Below are 14,660 nucleotides of genomic sequence, written 5' to 3'. Positions count from 1 at the left end.
GTGTAAATGATGACCTTTCATCGACTAGTTTTTCATATTTCAATATCAATTTTACACTGTGGTCCACTGATTTGCTGTATCCTTTTGATAAGATTTATAATTTCACTGAGATTAACTACAAATGAACAAATCAATGGAACAAAACTTAGCTAACAGGCAAATAACCTTATATTATTCATTTTTAACCGGGAAATTTTCGCACCGTCTTTTTTTCGCTGTTTCTGCTATAAATCTGCTTCCGCGCAGTTTAAATCCGCGAACCGTTCATTAATTTGTACCGTAATGTTCTTGGAATAAAATATTCGCAACAGTTTAATTTTTGCGTTACGAATCTTGGCGTGAAAATAATGCAATTAAACTGCCGCAAAAATTTCGCGGTTTACAGTTTTCCAAATGTTGAACAAATTAAATAGAGGTAATAACAATTTAAATAAACCTCTTTGAGAAAAATATAACTCAGAATGTTTGCATTTTCTGTTGTTCGTCTGATTTGTGGAGTCTCAGTTGTTCATTTGCTTTTTGTTTCTCTGTATTTGTTCTTTGGTAATTTCTTGTTATTGTGGTTATTGTTGTGTGTGTCTGTTTTTATCCGTGGATTATTCTTTTGATTTTTGCTCGAATCTTGGTTCTCTTGGTTATTCTTTCTGACAACGACTTAAGATTTGTAATTAAGACAAATGGGAAACGTACAGTTACAACCTTCACAAAACTGCATTTATTAATACACTAAGGCATAGTTCATGTTTCTGTTTTTAAATAGTCACTGAATTTAAATTTTTGATTGTTAAAATATAAAATAAATTCATTTGAGATAAATACTGTAATCTGATTGGTTAAAATATTTTTGTTATATCTCAATGGATAAAAAAATGTCGACGCGCCCCTATTCATTTAAATTCAGAGCTACGTTTCTCATGTTTAAAGATAAAAATATGTATTAAAAGTATTATGGAAAATTTATTCAATAGACAAAATTTTTATTATAGCCAATTCTTATAAATTAATTGAAAAATGTATTTGTTTTTTATATTTTTATATTTTATATAAAACGGAAGTGCGGAGTGTCTTTTAATACGTCGATAAATACGATTTTATATTTATCGATTTATTAAATAATGATTTGGAAATTATTGTTTGTGTAGAAATGTATTTAACTTTTCCAGAAGTAAGTCTAACACATTCTCCTCGCCGAATGAGACTTCTCCCATTGCAACATGGTAGTGCACCATAAACAAAGAATGAGCTCCGTCCATCATAGGCATAGCTTAAAATCATATTAAAATATAAAGTAGTAGTACAATTACCTTGCTGGTAAACTCAAGACATAAGTAAAAAAGGAAAGTCCGTATGACAAATGGCAATATCAAAGCAAGGACCAAAAAGTTGGGAACAACCGCAAAGGTCTTGACTTGGTACAGGCATTTCAGATGAAAACGGTGAGTTAAACCAGATTGGTAGCACGCTAAAATAGCACACACTGTTTGCCACCCGATACCTAATCCCAATGATCTTATTTAAAAGCACTCAATATTCAATGTGGTGTTTTATCGTCATGATAAGCATAATCATCATTATCGTCGTCATCATCATCATCATCAGAGCAGCAGCAAGTATTTTAATTCTTTGTTATAAAATTACTGTTTGTAATAAATTTACATGTAAACCCGATAAATAAACACAATTTAAAAACTTGATCGAGTCATTACCCAGTCGAATCCCTCATCCACCCATTCGATATCCATGTCCCCTGTTCTAGTTTTCGATATCCATATACTCCATTTACCAATCCGATATCCCAATCCCCAACCATCATTGCCTATCCGCCAATACATGACGAAATCCTCAGTTTTATTCATTCAAGGGTTGTACGTTGGTGATATAGGTACATTTGTATTTGGGACAAATTTCATGTAATGCAACTAATAGTAACAATAGTGCTTAATATTAAAATTTAAAAATTTTGTTGTTTCATTAGTATGTAAGAGCGTTGATTATGGCACATTTTTTTTCAACGAAGCGTGCTAGCGCTTCATGACAAAAAATTTGCGACCTGTCAAAGCTCTTGCATTGTAAAAAAAAAAATAGGCAATGCACATTGATCAATAAAAGTAGTCAAATTAATTGTGGCCGTGGCCTACATTGGTAGTTTGAAGATATGTTTCATCGACTCATGAAACATGGCGTGTAAAGCCGATTATCCAATGAAGTTAGCGAATTTTAACAGATATTCACAGTAAATATAATTACTGAAAATGATTGAAAACCCTTTGTTTGCTCTTTTAAATTTATCTTTATTTCTCTACAGATCTCCGACGAATATGTTACCATACCAACTGGGCTCAATACAGAAATGGTGCGGGCAAATTCTTCCCTGAGAATATTGACCCACAATTATGTACACATATCATCTACTCCTTTGCCAAAATTGAGAACAACCAACTTCGAGCTTTTGAATGGAATGATGAGAGTACTCCATGGATGAAAGGAATGTAAGTTCAGTCGGGTAATAATATTTAAAGGATAAAGGATAAAAAACGTTCTTGCATGCACTTTTATTTAGACGAGTCTTGCAAAAGCGGTAGCATCCTTAATGTAATTTAGCATATAGAAGCAATAAAATGATATGCTTATAAACATTAACTGTCAAATTTAGTCTTCAATTATGTTTTATAGAAACAATGATTTTTAAATACAAAAATTAGGCTATGGATTTCAGACTTTGTTCCAAACAATGTATTTTTATATGATAGATGTTAGTGTCTTTGTATGCGTTTCGGAGAGTTTTTGTAATAAGATAGTTATTTATTGATAGAAAAGGAACATATATTAAATGCTGTTAAGATTACAGGAAGCTTTGATTTTATATTTTAAGGAAGTAGACATAGGGTAAGGGACATATCTCTTTAAATCAGTGATATGTTTATATCATATTAAATTTCTCCAAAGCCTATCATGCGTTCATTTGAAACAGAATGAAATCAATCCAAGTTACTTTGATGCTTACATGAGATTGACGTCAAATGCTGAATACAAAAGTTTCAATGATTTGTAAGAATTGTGTTCCTTATCCTAGGTCTATCTCCTTTAAGTTAATTATAAGATATAAAATACAAAATCAAGAAAACTAAACGAGTTTGCTATATGAATGAGCATATTAATTGACCATATCCATATATAATCAAGTAGTGGTTAAATGTTCCTATATTTTATTTAGGTACGAAAAATTCACCGACTTAAAGAAGAGCAATCCAAATATTAAACTGTCTATCGCCGTTGGAGGCTGGAATATGGGATCTGGACCTTTCACCAGGATGGTGGCATCTCCGTCAGTACGACAGAAGTTTGCTACACAAGCGGTGAAATTTTTACGGGACCATGGATTTGACGGTCTCGATCTGGACTGGGAATATCCAGGTGCTAGGGGAAGTCCTGCTGGAGATAAACAGAAATTTGTAGAGCTGTTGAAGGTACATTTCAAGCTCAAGTCTTGTTGCACCACGTAAAACTCTTTGCTGTACTTCATTTTAATAAAATGAAATCTTAACATCTTATTGTGAGACGATTAACAACATGTACAAATAGTAACAGAAAAATCCATTCTTGTCAAATTTCCGTTACATATACCGTATACATGTATCACATAAAATTTCAATTGATGAACTTGAAAAACAGAAGACGCTTATCGTATCAATGGTCCATACCAATAATTTTCTGATTGGTCTTTTATGTATAGTTATCTTTTAGCTCTCAATTATTTTTGTCTGTTTTTTTTTCTTCTTTGGTTTTTAAATTGCACGATTTGGATGTCGCCCCATCTATACTGATCCTCGATTTTAGTTTTATCGTACATTTGAAATGTAAACACATATGATATATACATGTTTTATATGAACAAAGAAAAAATGTTTCTAGGATCTTAGGCGTGAGATCGACGCCGAAGCAAGGACTTCTGGGAAAGATAAATTGCTATTGACAGCAGCTACACCAGCTGGTAAAGACAACTTTGATAATGGATATGACGTTCCGGAAGTGATCAAGTAAGTCTGTACTGATTTCTGTATAATAAAAATAACATGATTTCAATCAATGTGTCATAGGAAAAATTATGAAACGACAACCAGCGTTTGTTATTCATAAACGTAGGATACATCAAGATGATTTTATTTATTTTATTTCATATTCCTTATTTAAACACATTTATGTTTTTGTGTTTCGATGTTTCTTATAATTATCTAATTGTAATTTAACTTGATCTTAATTTTACTTTAAATATGTAAATTCTATTCTAAGAAATTGATTAAGAAATCTTGATGTTAGAATTTAGTTTTGTTTCGTACAATTATAATGATAAATCAAGCCAATCATTGATATTGATAATGGTACATTCGAGAATGTATAGGAAAGACAATGAAAAAATAAACTCTAGGGTAAGAGTTTAACTAAATTTGAACGAAATTTGGAATTTCTAGGAATGTAGGAATATAGTTGAAATAGCGTTAGCATATCTACAGCCACTCTCTAATTTCAAACACATTTATGCTGAAATATTTTTTATTTTAATCATAAAAACCCTATATTGGAAGAATTCTTATTCTTAATTAATATCAAATAACACAAAATTTTATAAGTAATAATTTTTCATTCGTTTACCATACCGGTGCACCTGCTCCATGCTCTCAGTTTTAAATAATGTCAAGGTCATTTATTATCGTTGTTTCCATGTGTGTGTTACCGTAATTCGGTTATTTCATGTTCTTTGTTGTGTGCGTCTATTTTATCATTGTTTTTTCTTTATCCTTGGATTTTGTTAAAGGAAATGTAAAGCACACTTAAGACTAAGTAGCTGTGAGTTACCCATATTTACCAATTCATTTAATGTGACCTGGTCCATGCTCCTAGTTTTTAGTGGAGTCCGAGTTGCTCATTTACTTTTGTTGCTTTGTACGTATTATATTGGTTATTTATGTTCTTTTTTGTGTGTGTCTTTTTTCCATGTCAGGTCTTTATCTCTGTACTACATTTTTTGATTTCCTCTAGAATCTTGGATCTCTTGATTACTCTCCCAATGCTTGATTTGTAGGTGCTTGGATTTCATCAATTTGATGTCTTACGATTTACATGGAAGCTGGGAAGATCACACGGGACACAACTCTCCTCTGTATAAACATGCTGGAGAAACCGGAAATCAGACTTACCTGAACATCGTAAGGATAATTAAATTTGGAGGTTTTGTTTAAAAAAATGTTTCATTTTAGTGCATTTTAGTGAGTGGGGTGAACTTATGACTAATCAAATGCAACTTATTTCAATAAGGTGCACTTCTAATGTGCAAAATCGAATAAATCTCCTTTTGTCGAAAAAACCTGCACTTCAAGTCTCATTTTGCTATTACAGCATTACACTGTTTTAATTTCTGTACAAAAATGACATTAACGTCTACTCTACCAAAGTACCAAAACTTGTTATCTCTATGCATTTATACTCATGTAGTTTTGTCGAAAGTATGAAAACACCAATGATTTAAATTATATTTTTACATGCATTATATGATTTATTTTATTTGCTTGGGAAATATGTCACTTCAAATTGCATTTGTATGCGATTGAGTTAAAGATTTGAATAAAGAAAAAAACCCCGAACATTTGCTTCCTTTAATCTTAATTTCATTATCTTTTAACTGGAGAGAGTATAGGTTAGTTTGAGAGAAACAAAATGATGGTCTCGTTAAAATTGTTAAATCGACCTTCAACAGAAATTTGAATTGGTAGTTCAGATAATTAATAATGTAGGGCGTAATATGATAATTTTTGTTTGGTAACCAGGAAAATTGCTCTATCGAAGATATTTATTTTCCACATTTCCAAGGACTGGGCTGCCAGCTACTATGTAAAGAAAGGAGTACCACCATCAATGATGAACATTGGTTTGGGAATGTATGGTCGTAGTTTTACTCTTAGTAACCCCAGCCAACATGATTTAGGGGCCCCTGTCCGAGGAAAAGGTCAGGCTGGAATGTACACCAGGGAAGGCGGATTTTTATCATACTACGAGGTAACAATTTCCGATTTTTAAGTTTTTTCTGTGTACAGGCAATAAGAATATAAATATAAATATAATTGCAATTTTTTATTGTCTTTTCTTCTTGTTATATAAGAAATGCTCCAAACCTATTCAAAATAAGAAAAAAATAATAATACAAAAAGTTTGATTTATCTTTGTTATCAGAAAGGCGTTTGTTTATCAACTATTCCCTCTTTTAGGTTTGTAAGATGCTAAAAAGTGGAGGGACGAAGTACTACATAGATGACCAAAAGTCTCCTTATGCTGTTAAAGGAGACCAGTGGGTTGGATATGACGATCCTGACAGTTTGAAGGTTAAGGTAAGGAAAATAAATAGAGAATTTGATGTTAAATTATGTACTAGAACATTGTGTTCTTTGAAATACAATGGTATTTTAGTATTTTAACGTAAATACAAAAGGACGAAGTTCACCATGATAATATTAAGTTTGTATTATTTGAAATGACTGAAAATGTTTTTGTGCTTAGATCTGTCGTATATGTAATAAGTTTTGCAACAAAAAATATTTTTTTACAATTTAAGGTTCAATATATCAAACAACACCACTTTGGAGGTGTGATGGTTTGGGCCTTGGACTTAGATGATTTCTCAGGATCTTGTGGAGAAGGGAAATTCCCACTACTGCATGCAATCAACGACGAAATCAATAATGCAGTTGTTCCACCGTAAGTTTCACTTTCTTTAACACTTAATATCAAAACACAATTCCTCCCATACTATGGCCTTTTAGTTTACTATACTCATAAATGGTAATATGTTACCTTCTTCTAAGGTAAAGAAAAGATTGTCCTTCATGAGATGTACGAACAATTGTAATAGAAACGAATTCTAAGGCAATGTTCCAAAGGATATTGGAACAAGTGAAATGCTTGTAAAATCAAAACGATTATAAGATTAAATGCATTTGCAATGGTTCAGACTTTTCACAAGATAGATACATTTGCTAAACTTTGTTTTTTTTTAATCCATATTTCAACGCATAGTGATTATTGCACATTGTTTTTTTAAACTTTATTAACTTAGTTTTGTTTTACGATGACAAATGATATTTTGGCTCTATTGAATTTTGAACCATCATTATTACTACTCTAAATTGTATATCAATTCATACAATCGCTGAAGTATTTTTTTCGTCTCATACAGACTAGAAATTACAACAGCATCTCAACAAGGATCACCACAAGCTGCTCTTACCACTGCAAAGGTTCAACAACAACCACAAACAAACATTAATAACAATAACCAAGGAAGCACACAAAGTAAGTAAATAGGATTTAATATGTAGAAATAGCATTCTTGTGTTGATGTTGACAAATTTGAAAGAAAGAACTGTAAAACCTGTCAAAACCGAACACTGAATAATCTGAAAACCTGTCTATACCAGACACTTTTTAATTAAGGAGGTAGACCTAGGATAAGGGACACAACTCTTAAAAATCATTGGAACGTTTGTATTCAGCATTTTACATCAATCTTAAGTAAGCATCTAATTAACTTGGATTCATTTTATTCTGTTTCAAGGTGAAATTGAATATGATACACACATATCACTGATTTCATGAGTTATGTCCCTTACTCTAGGTCTACCTCCTTAACCGAACATATTTTAAAGCCAAAAGAGGTTCGGTTACGGTATGTTTTGTTGTAAAGTCAATTAAAGGAAAATGCAAAAGGCTTATGTAAGCATCATATAGAGTAATCATAGTTTTTCGTCATGAAGTGAAAATGAACTTGGCCTAGGGTTTATACAGATCAAAGGGGCGTAAGGCTTGTCATATTAAAATGTGTTAAAAAAAATGCACATGATCTGAATTCCGGCCATCGTCAATAATGGACGTCGGTTTTGGAATGTATGGCCGAAAAACTTTGCTAAATCAGCACTGAAATGGAGTTTTATTTAGTTCATGCTTTCGTGTCTGAGAAATTGAAAACATAATTTGTAAAATTTGACTAAATAATACCTTAATTTCATGACATATTCTTGATGTATATATTGGCAACATTCGTCGATAATTTAAACATTGCATCCACGGCAGCCTATTGTATCGTTTGTTTGTTTGCTGGGGTTTAACGTCAGCCTATTGTATCAAGACAAATTTTGAGCCAATATTCAGTTGAAGCACTCATCTTATATTTTGACAATTTAACATGTGATAAGATTTTATTGAAAGTTGCATAAAAACGATAATTTTGACGTCCTTAGGACAATAAACTCTCATCTCATAGCTATTTTATGTATAAGTTAATTTTTTCTACATTACATATGTAAAAAAGAATTATAAGCTGAAAATATCACTGAATAATGGAGCTAAAACGTGTATTACTCAAGGAAAACTGCACATATGGGAACATATATTTAAAACCGATATGGAATTTTTTTTTATTTTGGGCCTAAAACACATAGAAACATATGTTTTTTTGTTTTCAAAATTATTTCGAAACCATTGTTATTTTTCACAGTAAGTCCTATGGTAGACACATAATTACCATTTGCTCTTATTTACTAGCTTTTGAATTAGTTTCGAAGTCCTGTACATATAGTTTTCGTATTGATCTTAAACACATGAAAAACAAACGAGAAAGGTTTGTTTTTCATGTATTGAAAAAAAAAACCTTAGAAACCTTTAAAAACATATGTTACAATTTTTACAGATCTCCGACGAGTATGTTACCATACTAACTGGGCTCAATACAGAAATAGTGCGGGCAAATTCTTTCCTGAGAATATTGACCCACAACTTTGTACACATATCATCTACTCCTTTGCCAAAATTGAGAACAACCAACTCAGAGCTTATGAATGGAATGATGAGAGTACTCCATGGATGAAAGGAATGTAAGTCAGACGAGAAAAATGATACGACACCTAAGGTTTAGAATGTAATTAATGGGTAGCTTTATTTTCACCGCTTTTGGTTTGAAATATTAAGAATATATCACAGCTTATAGCGCAAGACAGAGAAATCTCAGACACCCAAGGTTAAATTTCAAGTTCTCTAACGAGGCACTTATTGAGTTAAAGAACATCGTTATCAATTTCGAGGGTGTCTGCGATTCCCTAGTCTTGATTTTTCGAGTAGTGTTTGAGTGTTTTTCTCACTTAAAAATTATTTTGTGAGGCCTATGACGATTACCTCACTCATTTGTCAGATAAGAATACGGTTAAAGCTGTATAGCTTTATAGCTTTTTTAGTGAGATATATTCCTGTAGATTATTATTTTACCACATAAATAAAAAAACAAAAGTTGGGCTTATGAACGTAAATTTTGTCTTTTTGGTTAAATATTGCGAAAACGCAAATAGAGAAAGTGAAAGTCACATCTTACGATTATTTTTTAACGAGCTACGTGTTTTATTATATTGTCGAATACTGTACCTTACTGATTTTAGGTACGAAAAATTCACCGACTTAAAGAAAAGCAATCCAAATATTAAACTGTCTATCGCCGTTGGAGGCTGGAATATGGGATCTGGACCTTTCACTAGGATGGTGGCATCTCCGTCAGTACGACAGAAGTTTGCTACACAAGCGGTGAAATTTTTACGGGACCATGGGTTTGACGGTCTTGATCTGGACTGGGAATATCCAGGCTCTAGAGGAAGCCCTGCTGGAGATAAGCAGAAATTTGTAGAACTGTTAAAGGTACATCTCTGAAATAAATTAAGCTTCATCACATTAAAAGCTTCTTAGTACAACATTAACAAAGAATAGCATCTATTGGTAAGAATTTGAACAAACTTATAATAACATCACATCCAAACCATTATCACACGTATTCCATGTATTTCATACGCAAATATAGAGGAGTTTCTTGTAGATCTGATGAAACTTGCTGTACTGATGCACTACATGACGAGGTTTTGGAGATATAGTTTCATTATCTCTTCTGTCTATTTTTTTAGTCTGTTTTCCCCAAATAAGTTAACGTTTAATTTAGTGTTTGCCTGCAGGTGTTTTCCTTTATCTTTTCTTATTTTTAAATGAAGTTTTGAATTTCGCTTAATTTGTGTTTTTTTTAATTTTTAAATCTATCGTCTTTTCAAACAAAAAAAAAACACACAAAAAAAAAAGACAACACACAAACAAACAAAATTCAATCGCACAATAATAAATGTGAATGGTTTTTTTATAGACCAGAAGATATATAATAGCAGTATAAATTTATTCTAGGATCTTAGGCGTGAATTTGATGCCGAAGCAAAGACCTCTGGAAAAGATACATTATTATTGACAGCAGCTACACCTGCTGGTAAAGACAATTTTGATAATGGCTATGACGTACCGGAAGTGATCAAGTAAGTTAATATGGAACTCTTTATTAAACTGTAATTTTTATGTAGAAAAAAACATTATGATATTAAAAATTCAACCTGGAAATTTGTTCGCTCAGAAAAAATTCACTCTTTCATCTATGTGTTCCTACAAATTGAATTTATTGAGTCATCAATGTTTATATATATTCAGGCATCACATATAAACCTTTAATTTGTTTGTGTCCGCGCTTTGCATCGTTTCCTTTGTGGTAGAATCTTGAAAGTTGAAGTTATATATATATTTTTTAAATAAAAGGTGGAGACAAAACACAATAAAAGTTAGTAAGTGGAGTTTGAACAAAAAGATTATTTGAATGATCTCGGAGATATATGTATGCCTTATTTCGAGAATAAGAATAACTATTTCCTTAGGTTTCGTAAAACAAGTTTTCTTTAGATTGAAATGAAACAAATTCTTTTAAGTAGTCGTCCTTGTAAGAATCATGCAAATTCTGTAATCCCCCCCCAAAATATGATATGTAGTACACCCCCCAAAAGAGGCTACACATTTTTGTTTTTGATATTAAGTTGCTTTATAGGTATATATGATGATATGTATAATCATTCATTCCAATCTTTCTGCTCTTAGGAGATAATCCACATTGAAAATCCAACAGTTTCTATTGTATTTAGTGTAATTTACAAAGTCATCTTCCTTAATTTTGAATTCTGCAGTACATTCTATATAATTTTATCTCCTAAGAACACGGGTTATATGAGAAGCCACATGTAAATTTCTGTTTACTGTGACATTTTAAACAAAATATCAAAAATAAAAATATATAGGCTTTCCAACCATGTATGACATTTTGCCTGATTCTTATTTTGAGTGCTATTTAAGCTTTTTGTCCTTCAACCTCTTTGTAACAAAATTGTTAGATCTTACATTTTGTTCCATGTTGAACATAAGTAGTTTGATTTTTAGATTAGCTTTCCCGAATCAATTTAGTGCTACAAGGAAAAGCTAAACAATTGTTCATGTTTTGAAAGTTGGGACGTGGTAAGAAATTGTAATAAAACGATAAATGTACTGTTTATTCATATTTACAAATTCACAATAATTGCCTCAATGGTGATAACATCAACTCCCCTATTTGATTTGCAGGTACTTGGATTTCATCAATTTGATGTCGTATGATTTGCATGGAAGCTGGGAAGATCACACGGGACACAACTCTCCTCTGTATAAACATGCCGGAGAAACTGGAAATCAGACTTACCTAAATATCGTAAGAAACTGTTTATTTATTTTGATTATTACTATTGTTATTAATTTTTGTTATTCAGTATTCATTAAATGCCCATCTACAAAAATAGTAACTGTAATCGCTATACAAAACAAAAATACTAAATATTGTTAAACATGGAACAAAACCCCATAAATACGTAACAAAAGATCAAAACATTTAGGTCCTCAAGCTGGTGAAATGAATAGACATTAACGTCTAGAATTAACAGTACAATGAATGAGGAAAAACAGCAATTTCAGGTCATATAACTTCAATGTAAAGTAATAGCCCTACAGTTGACATTTACAGTCATGTCTATATGATGTTAATGTTAAAAAAAGTTAACTTTGGACCATAATCAAAAGTAGTTTTAGTCATTTCGGTAAATTTATAGATAATTATACGGCTATTTATTGTTAAGGTTTTAAGGTAAAATGCAGCTTTAATTTTGCAACTACGGTAACAAATTCTTTTTTTTCGATTTCGTATTTCGATATTTTTACCTTGCCTGGGTTCCCTCTTGAAACTTAAACGTTCATATTGATAAAAAACATAAGTGGCATTTTTTTCTCATAAAAGAAAAAAAAACAAAACCAAAACAAGCTTAATTTGGTATTTAATGATTAAAAAAACAAAAAAAAACAATTGATCAATTAAGGAGGTAGCCCTAGGGTAAGGGACATAACTCTTAGAAATCATTTGAACGTTGGTATTCAGCATTCAACATCAATGTTATGTAAGCATCAAAGTAATTTGGATTGATTTCATTCTGTGTCAAATGAAAGCTTGATGGGCATATCACTGACTTCATGAGTTGTGTCCCTTACCCTAGGTCTACCTCCTTAAAACATCTAAAATGATTTCTCAATTGCGCATTAGAATCTGGTTTTTGAATTTAAAAAAAAGAAAAAAAGATGTAAAATTGGGTTGTTTATTTTATATAGTATTCTTTTTAATTGAAGAGAGTACTAGAGAAAAAAATACTTCATTAAAATTCTGAAGTTCAATTCCTCTGGAATCTTGGTTCCCTCTTTTAATTGCAAACTGAAATGGGTAGTTCAGACAATTCAAATAGAGTTCATCGACGCAACATCAGAAATAGACTGATGGTTGATGTGTGTTGTTAAATATTAAAACTGCATTATTGGAGAGCTTATCTGAGGCGTTCTGTTCATTCATTTAAAGGACTGGGCTGCTAGCTACTATGTAAAGAAAGGAGTACCACCGTCAATGATGAATATCGGTTTGGGAATGTATGGTCGAAGTTTTACTCTTAGTAACCCCAGCCAACATGATTTAGGGGCCCCTGTCCGAGGAAAAGGTCAGGCTGGAATGTACACCAGGGAAGGCGGATTTTTATCATACTACGAGGTAACAATTTCCAATTTTTATGCGTTTTTTTTGTGTACAGACAATTAAGAATATAAATACAAACATTATTGCAATTGTTTATTGTGTTTTCTTCTTGTTATATATGAAATGCTCCAAACCTGTTCAAAATAAGATTGAATACCAAAAAGCTTAATTTATCTTTGTTATCAGAAAGGCGTTTGATAATCAACTATTCCCTCTTTTAGGTTTGTAAGATGCTGAAAACTGGAGGGGCGAAGTACTACATAGATGATCAGAAGTCTCCCTATGCTGTTAAAGGAGACCAGTGGGTTGGATATGACGATCCTGACAGTTTGAAGGTTAAGGTAAGGAAACAAATAGAGATTTTGATGTTAAATTATGTACTTGAACATTGAAAAGGGATTGATCTTTTTGAGTTCTATGAAATACAATGGTATTGTAGTATTTTAACGTAAATACAAAAGTTAACCAAACTAATATTAAGTTTTTATCATTTGAAATGACTGAAAATGTTTGTCCACATTTTTAATGATTAGATCTGTCGTATATGTAAACAGTTTTTTTTGTAGCAAAATCATTTTTTCAACTTCAGGTTCAATATATCAAACAACACCACTTTGGAGGAGTGATGGTTTGGGCCTTGGACTTAGATGATTTCTCAGGATCTTGTGGAGAAGGGAAATTTCCATTACTGCATGCAATCAACGACGAAATCAACAATGCGGCTGTTCCACCGTAAGTTTGATATTCTTTAACACTTAATATCAACACACAATCCCTGCCATATTATAGCCTTTTAGTTTACTATACTCATAAAATGGTAATATGTTACCTCCTTCTAAGGTAAAAGTAAAAGATTTTCCTTAGAAGATTGAAGTCATCACTACAGAAGTTTTATGGTCGTCATCATGAACTCGTTATAGTGTATTCATCCGTCATAGTTTTCCTTTCCTCTTTTGTATACCCCGGAATTGACGTTTTATGAGCAACGCGGTGGGTGTTTCTAGAGAAAAGCAGAGGACGCTTACCCTACCGGTGCACCTGGTCCATGTTCCCAGTTCTTAGTGAAGTCCGAGTTGCTCATTTGCTTTTGTTGTTTTGTGTTCTTTGTTATGTGTGTCTGTTTTCCATGTCTGGTCTTTGTCCCTGGATTACTTTCTTTTGATTACCCTGTAACCTTGGTACCCTTGACTACTCCTTTATAAAATGTACGAACAATTGTAATAAAAAACGAATTCTAAGGCAATGTTCCAATGGATATTGGAACAGGTGAAATGCTTGTAAAATCAAGAGGTTTATAAGATTAAATGCATTTGGAATGGTCCGGACTTTACACAAGATATATACTTTTGCTTAACTTTGTTTTTTTGTCCCCGTTCGGCAAAAGCCGAAGGGGACTCAGGCTTGCACTCCGTCCGTCCGTCCGTCCGTCTGTCCGTCAGTCTGTGAGTGAGTCAGTCAGTCTGTCAGTCATACTTGGTTTTCCGGACTTTTTTTTGTAATGCCTCATCCAATTGATTTTATATTTGGTATATAGTCTTATCGTGAAAAGTTACAAGGTAAGTTCGAATGACATTATGGTTGAACGATTTTTACAGAAGTTATGGCCCTTGGACATAGCAAATTTCATGAAATTTTATGTTTTTCGGACTTTTTTTGTAATGCTTCATCCAATTGATTT

At 32.2% G+C, this 14,660-nt stretch overlaps 1 protein-coding gene across 1 annotated transcript in view; it reads left to right on the top strand.

The window, feature by feature from the left end:
* Window positions 1-1,153: 1,153 nt before the first annotated feature.
* LOC148620133 (putative chitinase 10) overlaps window positions 1,154-14,660 on the top strand; it is a 33,874-nt gene continuing 20,367 nt past the window's right edge. Inside the window, exons 1-16 of the mRNA XM_088580718.1 lie at window positions 1,154-1,436; window positions 2,306-2,489; window positions 3,215-3,467; window positions 3,913-4,037; window positions 5,081-5,204; window positions 5,866-6,051; window positions 6,261-6,380; window positions 6,605-6,747; window positions 7,226-7,341; window positions 8,735-8,918; window positions 9,474-9,726; window positions 10,255-10,379; window positions 11,503-11,626; window positions 12,812-12,997; window positions 13,204-13,323; window positions 13,572-13,714. Of these exons, the coding sequence (XP_088436844.1) occupies window positions 2,479-2,489; window positions 3,215-3,467; window positions 3,913-4,037; window positions 5,081-5,204; window positions 5,866-6,051; window positions 6,261-6,380; window positions 6,605-6,747; window positions 7,226-7,341; window positions 8,735-8,918; window positions 9,474-9,726; window positions 10,255-10,379; window positions 11,503-11,626; window positions 12,812-12,997; window positions 13,204-13,323; window positions 13,572-13,714 (2,213 nt within the window). The 5' untranslated portion in view covers window positions 1,154-1,436; window positions 2,306-2,478. The remainder of the gene's footprint in view (window positions 1,437-2,305; window positions 2,490-3,214; window positions 3,468-3,912; window positions 4,038-5,080; window positions 5,205-5,865; window positions 6,052-6,260; window positions 6,381-6,604; window positions 6,748-7,225; window positions 7,342-8,734; window positions 8,919-9,473; window positions 9,727-10,254; window positions 10,380-11,502; window positions 11,627-12,811; window positions 12,998-13,203; window positions 13,324-13,571; window positions 13,715-14,660) is intronic.

This window comes from Perna viridis, chromosome 4 (genome assembly GCF_037379345.1).
Source record: "Perna viridis isolate PV_CMFRI_1.1 ecotype Kerala chromosome 4, ASM3737934v1, whole genome shotgun sequence".
Lineage (NCBI taxonomy): Eukaryota > Metazoa > Mollusca > Bivalvia > Mytilida > Mytilidae > Perna > Perna viridis.
The sequence above is the reverse complement of the archived record's forward strand: the minus strand, read 5'-3'. Positions and strand labels throughout refer to the sequence as shown.